Below are 13,184 nucleotides of genomic sequence, written 5' to 3' on the forward strand. Positions count from 1 at the left end.
ATAGTTTAAATAGAAAGGTCTTGAAGAGAGCTGTACAACATTCTTTTTATTTGTTTAACATCACAATGACGTCATAAAGTCTTGCAAAATCCCACACCGCATGAATATATCTGAAAATCACAAATTTAACCGTTTATAGGAGCCAAAGATTTCCCCTGACTCTGCTCCAAACATATGAGTAAAGACAATAAAATAAAGACACAGTTTTAGTATGTAATGCTTTAAGGTCATGAGTCAAAGGTCACACCTCAGTGTGTTGTCATAAAAACATAATAAAACATGAGAGTTTTAGTATAGTCCTTGCTCTTCTCTGAGTGCTCTTGTTCAGAATTTATTTTATTTAATCTTCTCTTGCACTTTTATGACCTTCATCTCTCTTTGAACAACAAAAACTGGTTTATTTCTCGTCTTTTCTGGAGCCTTTGGGGATTTAGTCTGCTTTTCGGCACCTTTACTGTGACATTTAAGAATTGTAGCTCACCCTAGCATCATACTTATGATTTTTCTCCTCAGTTTTCCATGTCCCAGGGCCACCACCAAGGGACTGAATCCCACAAACAGTGAAGAAGAAAAATGGGAAACAGTCAGCAGCCCTTCGACATGGTGCCCCCTGTTGTGGTTGTAGTATGTTACTGCAGCAACCTGTAGCACCCAGCAGACAACAAACAGCAACACCAGAGATATGATCACTCGAGCTGCCTTACGTTCACTGGACAGGTGTTTGTCGAGTTCAGTGTGGGTCCCTCCTGAGGCAACAGCTCGGATGTGCTTGGCCAAAGCGTGCAGTGTGGCAACATTGGTGCAAACCATCAGCACCAGCGGCAACACTTCGTTCACTGCCAGTGAAGTAGAGGTGAAGACCAAGCCTTGTTCTTCTGATGGAAACTCCCAGACGCAGCCTAGCAGAGGCCTGGTGGTGGAGCTGATCACCATCAGCTCCACTGTGGCATTGCCTTTAACATGAGTGCTGTATACCAGTGCAGGGACAGAGAAAGCCAGGTTCGCCCCCCACACCACCCCCAGGACAACCCAGAGCCGCCGCCTCTCCCTCTGGACAGTAATAGGTCCAAAGGCCACATTTTGGCGTCTCAGTGTGGTGCACTGAAAAACACTCAGCGTCAGGGTCACCCAACATCCCACGGCTCGCCACCACACCCACAGCAGCATGAAGACTCTGCACCAGCCGGAGGACAGAGACAGATCCAAGCCCAGGTCTGACACAAAAATAGGCACTGTGCGGAAAAGTGAGCTCAGCAGGTTAGCTAGGGACAGGTGCACCAGAATAAGGTCCGAAGGAGGGAGTCTACGAGGTGGAGTCTTAGTGACTGACTGAAACACCTGAGAGCAAAAACGAGACAGACTGAGAACAAATCAAACCAAAACATTCAGCCCACTTCACACTCCAAATCCTGTGTGCTTTCTCACCACATAGATGACCAGGATGTTTCCCAAAATGCCAGAAAACACCAAGAGCCCAAACAAAATCGCTTCTACAGTGAAAACCTTTGACATGGCATCATCCTCTGCATGGCGACGTACTTCTCCTCTTCATAACAAAAGGCTGGTTTGTGAGCTTGAAGAGCTCTACTCCTCACAGTTCTCGTTGTGTTTTATGCGCACACTGACAAACAAACACATTCATCGCACATGAACAAATGTTGCTGATCAGTCTCAAGGTCAATTTAATCTGACCCGTAGAAGCTGCGAGAGCACGAAGGCACGCATTTTCCAGCTATCCGTGCGTCACAGAGCAGTTCAGCATGCTGCCCATCAACACACGAACACCTGCAAGTCACCGTTCATACTAACCACAGCACATAACTCTGTAATGGATTAGCAATCTGACCTGGGTATTATTTGTTTGTTTTTATTGTCTCATGATAAGCTTAGCTAAAGGGCAATACAGTAACAGGTGACCAAATGCACCAGAAAGAAAACATTCAAGTGATTCAGCACTTAAAATCTTTTAGTCAGCCATTCACACTCACTCCCTTGGTGTTAATTATTTACCGGCTAATCTCTTGAGAAAACTTGATTATTCTCAGCTAAGCACAGCTTAATTAAATGTACACTGAGAACCAAACATCATCATTATGAATCAGCAGTGGAATTTTTTTCCACTTTGTTTTCTGTTTTTTAACCAGTAACCAAAAGGTTGTTCATCAAACTCCCAGAACCAGTCTCAACAAAAGCAAACATTAAGACTCTCACAGAGGAATGACTGCATCAGAGTATAGCCGTGCATTAACAGAGTCCAAACTCACAAGCGGATATAACAACATGTTATGAGCGCATGCAAAGTGCATTAATGTGATTTTGAACCAGATTTAATCGGCAGCAGTGACTTTGTTTTGAAGAAGCTGTTAATACTCATGCTTCAAACATCATCAATACAACATGTGTCATGAGTGTCATGTCATGAGTCTCGGTGTAAACTCGTCAGTTTACAGACATGCAAAGTGCTTGAATATTAAATATCCCAGCTTTATGTCAGCTAATGCTGAGCAAAGTGTATGCCTTCCTTCTCTTTCATACGACAAAAACTGTGACCAGCAACAGTAAATTATATACTACAAAGATACTGAACGATAAGATTGCTGGACTTTGGGTTTATAATTCTTGTACACCGCAGACTAAACAAATTTTAGTTGTAGGCTATTTAAATACAAACGTGGATGCAATCAAAAGCACTCTTATGTTAGCTTAAGTTGGTACACCGTGTAAAAGGTAAATAGAAACAGAATGTAATGATTTGCACATCTCATTAACCCACACTTTATCCATAATAGAACACAGAAAACATATAAATATGTAAACTTTGACATTTTACTAGTGTGTCACAGTTTTCAGCTTACTTGAATTTGATGCCCTCAACATTTCTCAAAATAATTGGGACGGGGCAACAAAAGACTGGAAAAAAATGTGTTGTTAAAAAGAAACAGCTGGAGGATTATTCTGCATCTAACTACTCTTGAGCCACTCCCTTATCACAAAGTGTTTTACACTGGATGTCCTTCCTGACACAAGTCAAAAGGGAATTATATCTCTGACTGGAACCAGATCAGCAACCTTTTCCTTGCCTAACAACTGCGTAAAGCACTATGGAGCCACACTGCAACTAATTAGGTTACTTAGCAACAGGTCATTAATGTCAATCGGCATAAAAAGAGTCTTTGAGAGGCAGAGTTTTGTAGTAAAGATGGGCAGAGGTTTAAGCCAAATGTTTGTGAAAGAATTTAGAAATAATGTTCCTTAATATAAAACTGTGAAGACTTTGAATATCTCGTCATGTGCAGAGTGTAATATCATCGACAGACTCAGAAAATCTGGAGAAATCTCTGTGTGCAAGGAACAAGGCTGAAAATCAATATTGGATGCCCATGCTCTCCAGGCCCTCAGGCAGCACTGCATTACAAACTGTGATGATTCTGTCATGAAAATCATTGCACGTTGAGAAATCCACAAACCTGGGTTAAAACTCTATCATTGTATCATCTGGCCTAAAAAAAAAGGAGTGAGAGCTTTGGGGTTGTTGTCAAGAGTCAGTTCAAAATCCTGCAATGATAGTCTGGATGTGCATTAGTGCCAGTGAAAATGGCATTAATGCACATCAGGAAAAGCACCATCAGTGCTGAAAGGTACATACAGGTTTGGAGCAATATATGCTCCCATCCAAACCGCATCTTTTTCAAGGAAAGCCTCAAATATTTCAGCAAGACAATGCTAAACTGTATCATCCCTCTATTACAACAGCATGGCTTCATAGTAAAAGAGTCAGAGTGCTGATGGGCCTGCCTGCAGTCCAGACCTTTCACCAGCTGAAAACATCTGGCTAATTATGAACCAAAAATATATATATGTAAATGAGAAAGAAGAGCCAGGACTGCTGAGCAGCTAGACTTCTGCATCAGACAAGAATGGGACAACATTCCTCTCCCAAAACTCGAACAGCTGGTCCCCTCAGTTCCCAGATGTTTTCAGGCTTTTAAAACGTGGCTTTGTTCTGCTTTTTTGATGTGTTTCTACCATCAAATAAAAAGATGAGCTAATATTTTTTTCTTAAAGGTGTACATACTTTCATTTATTTTATTGTGAAAAAAATGGGTTTGTGAGGTTTGCAAATCTTTCCGTTTTTATTTAATTTTACACAGGGTCGCAACACTCTGGCTTTGAACTCAGTTTGACTTCATCTGAGACAATCTGACCATTTTCCAGGCTGAAGCCATGAAAAGAGCATCGATGCTGTAACGTTGTAACTGGGCACATTTGGCTTCCTGTGACCCGACCATAAATCATGAAGGATACACTCAGCGCAGGTGGGCAGACTTCAATCCCTCCATCAGTGCTGTTTTCGGGAGTCCACACAGGTGACTTGACAGCTACCTGAAGCGCTGTGTGGGCTGATGACTCACAAACCGAGCACTGATGACTAGAAATATTTTGTGCACGCACCCACGCTGCCCAGCACTCCGCGGGGCGCGCTCCTGCACGTGCACTCTAACACAGCAGGCATCAAAGCCATTTACGTCAAGCCAGACAGGAAGAAGAAATCCAATCTGATGGCACGAGCTTGCTCCTCCGGTCCACCCGAACTGTCCGCGAGCGGCGAGCTGCACTGAGGCCACTTTTATCACCGTTTGTGCTGCATTAACTTCATCCTGCAAGGTCACCCTCGGATCTCTCACCAACTGCACTGGGCGCATAACTCAATGTTTTTTCTGTCGCCCATGGATCCCGTTTCACGCGGATTTTCTTCGCGTGCACTGAATTGGATCGCATCTTATGGCAGACATTTCAGCCATCGCCCATCTGATCCACTGTGAGAGAAAATAACTCGACGAGAGCTCGGTGAGATGACAAACCCACAGCGACCATCCCTGCTCGCCTTATCGGCACTGCTGCTCTGCACGCTACCCCAGACAGCTGGCTCTCATCAGCTCAACAGCTCATCATCATCATCATCGGCGTCCTCATCAGAGGTGAGAGACAGAAATAATGTGACCCAAAATTGGCTGAGACAGACTAACGTCACTCCCAGCGATCAGAGCAGGCCATCATCAAAGCGTGAAGAGGTAACAGGCCACGTGAAGAGCTCCTCGTTCAACACAAGTCGAGGCAATCATCATCATCATCATAACAATAATAATAATAATACTGTGATATCTGACAGCCCTGGCAGGGCACCGAGATGGAGCCCGGAGGATGTGCCATCACCGGTGTGCGCCTACCGAGTAATCGAGGGAGGCATTGGGGGGCAGCTGTGCTTTCGGCACACTCTGTTTGGGTACAAGTGCTCTAAGGGAGAGTGCAGGAGTGCGGTGTCTTTCGGGAAGCTGGTGGCAAATATTCTCACCAACGGCAGCGTACTGTTACAGTGGACCCACCAGTCCGAATCCACAAAGACTAAAGAGGCCAGCAGTCCCGGGACGAATGCGACAGCGGAGGAAACTTCGCGATCAGACTCTGTTTTCAGGGGCCGACGCCACAGACGCGGGGGCTACGAGGTAAGCTGCTGGTGGAATGGCAGCTACACTCAGTTTGAATGCGCCGGTGTCCATCTTGGGTCGGGCTGCAGGGACTTTCTGCTCTCCGAGCTGCACGAGAACATCCCGTACCGCATCTGTCTGCGCGCCCTGGGCCGCTCCGAGCCAGCCGAGAGGCCGGAGCAGGACTGCGTGGAGTTCACGCTGCCGCCGTCCGGGATGCAAGACATTGTGATCGCCATGACAACGGTGGGCGGGGCTATCTGCGTGATGCTAGTCATCATCTGCCTGCTGGTGGCGTACATCACGGAAAACATCATGAGCCCCGCGGCACAGCACACACACTCCTACCGCGCTCACTCACATCACTGATGCACTAAAATGGCCCACATGAACGCGCACCGCGGTCATGTCTTATCTCTGTGGAGACTTGTTTCTGCCCCTGGGGGAAAAATGAACGGGTTTTTTTGTAATCCATTTGTCAAAATGTCAAGTTATTTTCTCAATTTCGAGTCAGTTTTGCGAAAATAACCCAAAATTTTGTCTTTTTAGTTGCAAAAAAAGTTTTCTCAGCTGCTGAAACAAGTTTCCATAAATCTCGCAGTCATAGTTAATATTTATATTAGTCCTATTTTCCTTTTTTCCAGTATGACACACTCATCCTGTTATGACCTAACTGAAGCACAATCTACTGTGGCTCTACTAATAACATGCCTTCTGAACCTCAGCGAGGATGCACTGAACCAAAATTAGCCTACTGGTTATCTGCAATTTGTAAATACAGCAGTTTACTGTGTCACGTTTCTGTTCAAGGCTGTCTGCGGATTGAATCGGGCAGCATGTCTACAGCAATACCAATAATGAAATGGCTTTTAGTACATGAGAAACAAGAGTTTTGCTAAATGTGCAGCCTGTAAAAGTGTCCTTAATGGGACACCGAAAAATGAAACTTTACCAGTTACCACATTTCTCCACTCGAGTCAGTCACAACAACACTGTTTTTGCTTTGTTTGTCGTTTTCTGACGGGCAATACAATCTGGTGTACAATCTCCAAATACTGTGCCAAACATCTTCAGTTAAACCACCTTTCTGTCCTGCTGTCAGTGAATAAAGTACTATGAGGTCATTTTTAATAATGAGCAGCTGTCCTTTTTCTTCTTCTTTTCTCAGTGTGTGTGTGTGTGTGTGTGTGTGTGTGTGTGTGTGTGTGTGTGTGCGTGGTCAGTTTACATACAAAATAAGAACCAAACAAAAGTAAAAATAAAATGAACTCACAAAACATTACAATGCATGAAAACTACAGAAAAGCACAAGATGGTGAGTGACCATCTGGACTTTTGACTTGGGCATCGCAACACCTTGACTGATTTCTTTTTCAGCTATTTTGTTTTAGATTTGCTGCTGTGTTTGGGATTATTGTGGTTTGTTCAGATACAATTTTACAAACCTAAGTCATGACCATTTTTTTCCTCGCAATGCTTCCAAACAATCCATACTCTTTTAGTCTTTTTCTAATTGCACTGTCTTGGACATCAGTAACTATCTGAGTTTGAAATGTAGGTCTTGGATTTTGCTGGGACGTCCACTCCTGAACACTGGCAGCTGTGTCCAATGTTTTCCACTTGTGAATGATTTATCTTGCTGTAGAATGATGGCCTTCAAACAGTTTGGAAAAAGCCTTGCAATTTCGTAGACGGCAGCAATTGCTTCTCTGGGTCACTGCAGATTCCCTTTTGCCTTGCCAAAACACAGCACTGTACGAACATATTAAATAGAAAGTAAAAGTTGTAAGACATGAAATACGGAATTAATGGTCACTATGTTTGCATGCACTGCTTCTAAAAGCTCGTTGACTGTGTCTGCTTACTGAAGACTTTAATGGTACGAGAGATTTTTTGCTAAATGCCACATCTACTGTGGCAAAAAGGGAAGGCCGAGCTCTTCCGGCATGTTTTCCTTACAGACGTTACGTGGTCTCACTGCGCTGAAAGCTGCGAAGCTCCGCCCTCAATGTGACATCATTTAAAGCCGTATCCAGGGCAAGGTGCCGCTCCGCCATTTTAACTTCCTGCTTCTAAAGAAGACGAGCTTATCCCGCTGTATCTACACTCGAAAAGCGTTTTCGTTGAATCCCAACAACGGTTTTTTTATTGTTTATTTCTCTCGTAGGGATAAAAGTAACAGCCTCAGTTAGGTTTTGAGTTCATATCGGTTAGTTTCAGCCGGAGAGTCGCGATGCCGAGCCACCCGCTGCGTGTAGCGGTTGTGTGCTCGAGCAACCAGAACCGCAGTATGGAAGCGCACAATATCCTCAGGTAAAGATGAGACGACTGGAAGAAGAGAGAAGGAAGGCGGCCACAAAGTGATCGAAATCTGTGCTGCTTTCTGAGCCGTGTCGAGGCGGTGGCAGCCTGTCAGGCCTCGGCGCTTTTTAACAATGGACTTCGAGCTCAGAGCGCCACACCGAGGCTGCAGCTCGACTTAAACGCAGATTTCTGACCGGGTTTCACAGGTTTAGGGTCGCATAGAATGGTCTTAACTAAGATTCTGCTGTCAAACTGATTTTTAGAGAAGTCACACCAAGGCCCAAGTTGTTGGGTTGTGTTCTCCCCCACATGTTAACAAGAGCGCCCCCTGTAGGGAATCCTCTGGGAGGGAGAGTCTGGAGGTTTCACAGCGCCGACAGGCTCCGATCAGCTGCTTCATCCACCACATTTTATGGAGTGTTGTGTTGATCAGATCTTCTTACACAGAAGATTTCACTACAAAAAAGAGCCTTTCAGCTCTCTTTAGATATTTTCTTACTAACTGCACTGGATTAGAAAAATAGGCTGGGGTAGAAGAGATCTGCAGACCAGGGTGACAGACTGTCACATATTTTATTGTTTTTGTTTATCTTTAAAAAAAAAAAAAATTAAAATGGTTAGCTGATGGATTACAGATGGGGTGGAAATTTGACTGGTATTTTGAGGTGTCTTGGTTTTCATAAGCTCTTATTTTAAATGTGAGGAGGCAGTTTACAGGGCTGGGCTTACAGGTTACGTGACTGCTGTGGAAAGACTTATTTCCTTGTGCTTTCGTAATGTTTTCTCAAAGTTGTTGCATAATTCACTCTCTTGTCCTTTCTTCTCTGCAGCAAACGTGGATTTGATGTGCGTTCATTTGGGACAGGGTCTCATGTGAAGCTACCCGGTCCTGCCCCGGATAAGCCAAATGTGTATGACTTCAAAACGACATATGAACAGATGTACAACGACTTGGTCCGCAAGGACAAGGAACTGTATCCCCTTCCCACACACCTCGTCACACACATCCTCACACACTTACACTCACATATACTAGGAGCCAGATAAGTAAACGTGGCCTGTGTATCTGTCTTGATTAGATAGCTGTTTTGGACACTGGACAGTGCAAGGAGATGAAAACATGTGCAGGGATTTAAAAGAAGGAAAAAAAAAAAAAAAAAAACCCACAAAAAAACATGATGTTAAAAAGGTTTGTTTTTAAATCTTTAATATGCAGGGTGTGGAGAAAAACCTTGCAATACAGCAGCGGTGCAACAGTAAGTTTGCTTTTGTAAGAGCTAGGATTTTTTTTTTTTTTTTTTTTTTGCAATTTGAAATCGGTGTAACTTCGCTCACTGAAGTTTCCCGTTTTTGCTTGTTTCTGTTTAGTTTTGAAAATGTTTAGTTCAATTAGTTTCAGTCTTTTTAGTTATTGTAATGTTTGTGTGAGGCAACATTTAAAGAAGTTTAGAGTTGGTGTGAAAATGCAAAGCCAGCACTTTGAGGAGGGTTGACTCACATCCAGAGTCTCAATAAATGTGCAGTGAAGCCTCATCAGGCAGGTTTTTACCAAACTGGCAAAGACAAAACTCAGTCTGCTTGTGTATGTATGTATGTTTGGGGGGGGGGGAGATAAGTTTACTTCAGCTTTTAACTTAATAAAATGGGTTCAGTTTTATTTTAAATTCAGTTAACTAAAAAGTTTTGGGGGAGGGGGGTTTACCCCACAAACACCATTATTTTTTTTATTTTTATTTTTTTTTGTGAATTTGATTAGGCTGTTTAGCATTACTGTGTCATGATTAATGCAATTACTGCATTTTAACAGTACGTTCAGAATATTTGTACCATTGAAGTAACACGAACGAGACGTTTTCTGACTTGCTTTTTGTAGTTCGTTGTAGAGAATAAGTATTTTCTGAGTTATCAAAATTGTAAAACCTGATAAGGGCAAAACATAAACTGTTAGCAAAGAAGCTGAGTTTACCCAAGTGGATGACACCCACTGACCCCAGAAAAAAGCAAAAAAACGCATAAGGACCATGAATCTAAGAGGTTGTTTAAGCTGTAGGCTTGAGTGCCCCAAGGTAAGTTAAAGGTTATCAGCTACTCCTCATTAGCATGTGGTGTGTTTATGCTGATCCAAGGCACTCAGAAACATTAGATAATTAGTGGTGTTCAACAAAGAGTACAAGTGTGTTAGTCTGTAGTAGCTGCACTTTAACTGTGCATGCACAGGACGACTTCTTTCTTTACTTTTTTTTAAACTTTATCATTAAAGTTCACTTTTTTTTTTTTCTTTTTTTTTATCAGTAACCAGTAATCATGGTCCTTCTGTTTAAGCCTTCCTTTGCTTTTGTTCAATTTTTTTTTTTTTTTTTTTAAAGTGTGCTAAATACACAGAAATATGCCTTTAATTCATCTGGTTATGGAGGACTGCAGGTTCGAAGATCAGACAAATTTTCACTGAGGTGTAATTTACTGTTGTGCTGCTGCTGCTGATGTTCCTGTATTGTAGGTGTTTTTTTTCCCCCCAGCCTGCATTCAGGTAAAGTAACAAATCTGTTATCCTAAATAAGAAAATTACCCTGTGACACAGCTGTGCTGTATGATGAACAGAAGTCACTCTTCTTGTATTTTTTTTTTTTTTTTTTTTTTTATCTTTAATTTTTGCTGTTTTGCATGGATTTCTCACTGATGTAGTTCACAACATTACTTTTATTTATTTATTTAGACAATCTCTTCCCATTTGTAGTGAGTGGGTCATAGTTTATAATCCAATTTTTGAAAGAATAAAAAAAACAAACAGTGGTGACACTGCATCAGCCTGACAGTATCAGTGTGGCTTATTAAAACTCTGGATTTAATGCTGTTTAAAAAAAAAAAAAGTCAACTATGTACCTGAAAATCCATCCTTTTAGCTTAATTTCTGACCCCTCATTGATGAATAGTCTGCACCACTAGAGGGCGATGTAGTTCATGCTAACTAGATATCACTGAAAAGTGCATCCTGCCCCCTTGTGTAGTTTGATTGAGATGCACTTTATATAAATGCTGCTTTAACCAGTGAGTTCTAATTGGGTGCACGCTGAAAAAATCTTCTCTGATTGCTCTGATCAGTTTTATTGCGTTTTGTTTGAGTGTTTTGTTTTTGTGTTTTGTTTTGTTTTTTTTCCCTTCTTGCCTTCTGCCGTGTATTCCTTGACCCTCCTCGCTCTTCAGATACACACAAAACGGCATCCTGCACATGCTGGACCGCAACAAGCGGATCAAATCAAAGCCAGAGCGCTTCCAGAACTGCAAGGACAAGTTTGACCTAGTCATCACCTGTGAAGAGAGAGTCTATGACCAAGTGGTGGAGGGTGAGGTTTTGTAACATTACTCAGTCATTCACAAACCCATTGCTTTGCTGCTTCTCCAACTGTAACCTGCCTTTGCCTGGTCTTTGATGCGTTTCCTAGATCTGAATTCCAGAGAGCAGGAGACACTGCAGCCTGTGCATGTAATCAATGTAGACATTCAGGATAACCATGAGGAAGCCACGCTGGGCGCCTTCCTCATCTGTGAGCTGTGCCAATGTGTGAGTGACCACATCTGTGAACTCTTTGAGGAGGCGTTTTCTTACAGATTTTTTTTTTTTTTTAAACAAATATTAATAAATATGCACGTAAAAAATTGTGCAACCCTGTTTCAGTTGGCATCTAATGAAAGGTTAAACGATCTATGTGAGTGGTGGAAATGAGGCGTGTGCGTGCACAGGTGGTGTTTTGATGCCTTTCCCTTGTGCGCCCCTGCAGATCCAGCACACCGACGACATGGAGAATGAAATCGATGAGCTCCTACAAGAGTTTGAGGACAAAAGCAACAGGCCTTTCCTTCACACTGTCTGCTTCTACTGAGACTCTGCAACAATTTGCAATAAACACAGACCGAGATCACAAGCAATCACACAGAAGTATATGGACACACATGCATCATACTCCTCAGTCATCCATGACTCAGTGCATACAGGTTGTGTGCCTACACAGCCACACACACAGACACACACATAAATAGCTTTGGGTCAGGACCTAACAAATGGCTGCTGTTGGACATATTGTTGATAATGGGTTTTCCTCTAAGCAAAGGATGGACTCGCTGCTCTAGCTCTGCCTTTTATTCCTCCAGATCAAGGTCAGGCCAAGGTCACTCCCTCCAAAAATCACAGGTCCAGTCAAATCACTCAGTATGTCTCCTCAGGGAGAGCCACAACACCCACAGGACAGATTCAACAGCTCCTCCAGTTACTTTCATTTTTGTTTGGCACAGAATGATTTTTCTTTCTCAGATCTATGGTTAATTCAAGCATATATGCCAGATTTATTTAATATTTGGGAGGGTGTACATGTGTTTACACGCTGGAGGAGAGTTAATTGAAGTGTATGCTTGTTTCTGTGCGACCATGTGTTTGTAGATTAGTTAAGATTAAGTGGGTGGGCTAATTAATAATGAATAACCAAACCTAGACCTCTGAGGCTCTCATCGGGTGTGTTTCAGATATAATGTGTTGATTGATATTTAAACTCTATGCTGTATTTCTGGCCATAGTATTTTGGTTTGTTTTTTTTTTTTTCTTGAACTGAAGCATTGTACTTATTTTCAAACTGCGAGCTCGGCTCAGAGTGCCTGATATTTGTTTTTTCCTGTATGTACATATGAATCTACTAAAGAACGAAGCCTCTCTAAGAAATAGTTCATGACCCTTTTTTGATTTTATCAGTATTTAGTTCCTCTAAGTTATTTAATTACAAAATGGGTATTAGAAGACTAACAGCGCTGTTAGGACTGTTTTATGAGTGACGAGGACAAATGACCAGAATTGGATATAAAATATGGGCTGATCTTTATTTAGATTTGAATTATTGATTCAGTTTGACTAAAACCAAAGCAATATATTAAAATATCAGAACAGAACATGGAGGGGCTCAGGTGGTAAAGTGGGTTGTATACTATTTGGAAGGGTGGGCGTGTCTTCACCACATGCTGAAGGTGTAGGTGCTTCAGCATGGCAGCTGTGCAGCTTCTACAGTGAGATTGCTCCCAGTGGTGGATCTGTAGAAATACTGGTATATTTATAATTAGAAATCTGCAAAAGCTTATAAAGTTCAAACATGAATGGATATGGAGTACAGACATTGCATCCAAAATATAGTGAAGTAGAGAGCAGCATAACATATAAAGTATAATGAAGGTGTACCTGAGTAAAGTACTTAAGTTAACACACTCGGGTACATCCAACTACTATTCTTTAATCCAGTGGTAATATGAGATAATACAGAAGTTGGGGTCTTTGGGAAAATTCATGTTAAAGAAGCCAAAACACCACCTTTAAAAAAGTAGATAAATAAAATAAAATACAACACACATTCCCAAAAT

The 13,184-nt window shown here is 42.2% G+C and overlaps 3 protein-coding genes across 3 annotated transcripts; 2 read left to right on the forward strand and 1 right to left on the reverse strand.

Annotated features, from left to right (window-relative positions):
* Window positions 1-103: 103 nt before the first annotated feature.
* Window positions 104-1,512, reverse strand: LOC116333911 (olfactory receptor class A-like protein 4). Its single transcript, XM_031757205.2, has 2 exons — window positions 1,426-1,512; window positions 104-1,338 (listed from the first exon to the last, which is right to left on the reverse strand). Exons 1-2 carry the CDS (start codon window positions 1,510-1,512, stop codon window positions 478-480), a joined length of 948 nt encoding a protein of 315 aa, XP_031613065.1. The 3' UTR covers window positions 104-477.
* A 3,341-nt stretch (window positions 1,513-4,853) lies between these two features.
* Window positions 4,854-7,143, forward strand: fndc10 (fibronectin type III domain containing 10). The gene has a single exon (XM_039612227.1). It carries the CDS (start codon window positions 4,854-4,856, stop codon window positions 5,853-5,855), a length of 1,002 nt encoding a protein of 333 aa, XP_039468161.1. The 3' UTR covers window positions 5,856-7,143.
* A 399-nt stretch (window positions 7,144-7,542) lies between these two features.
* Window positions 7,543-12,500, forward strand: ssu72 (SSU72 homolog, RNA polymerase II CTD phosphatase). Its single transcript, XM_031757097.2, has 5 exons — window positions 7,543-7,799; window positions 8,621-8,764; window positions 10,992-11,131; window positions 11,231-11,349; window positions 11,567-12,500. The coding sequence occupies exons 1-5, from the start codon at window positions 7,720-7,722 to the stop codon at window positions 11,666-11,668; spliced, it is 585 nt and encodes a 194-aa protein (XP_031612957.1). The 5' UTR covers window positions 7,543-7,719; the 3' UTR covers window positions 11,669-12,500.
* Window positions 12,501-13,184: the final 684 nt, after the last annotated feature.

This window comes from Oreochromis aureus, linkage group 5 (genome assembly GCF_013358895.1).
Source record: "Oreochromis aureus strain Israel breed Guangdong linkage group 5, ZZ_aureus, whole genome shotgun sequence".
Classification (NCBI taxonomy): domain Eukaryota; kingdom Metazoa; phylum Chordata; class Actinopteri; order Cichliformes; family Cichlidae; genus Oreochromis; species Oreochromis aureus.

Excerpts from the sequence above, each read along its gene's own strand:
- LOC116333911 (XM_031757205.2), bottom strand. The coding sequence starts at position 1,512 with ATGTCAAAGGTTTTCACTGTAGAAGCGATTTTGTTTGGGCTCTTGGTG. Across the intron at positions 1,339-1,425 it reads ACATCCTGGTCATCTATGTG|GTGTTTCAGTCAGTCACTAA; the intron begins GTGAGAAAGCAC and ends TTTTGCTCTCAG.
- fndc10 (XM_039612227.1), top strand. The coding sequence starts at position 4,854 with ATGACAAACCCACAGCGACCATCCCTGCTCGCCTTATCGGCACTGCTG.
- ssu72 (XM_031757097.2), top strand. The coding sequence starts at position 7,720 with ATGCCGAGCCACCCGCTGCGTGTAGCGGTTGTGTGCTCGAGCAACCAG. Across the intron at positions 7,800-8,620 it reads GAAGCGCACAATATCCTCAG|CAAACGTGGATTTGATGTGC; the intron begins GTAAAGATGAGA and ends TCTTCTCTGCAG. Across the intron at positions 8,765-10,991 it reads GTCCGCAAGGACAAGGAACT|ATACACACAAAACGGCATCC; the intron begins GTATCCCCTTCC and ends CTCGCTCTTCAG.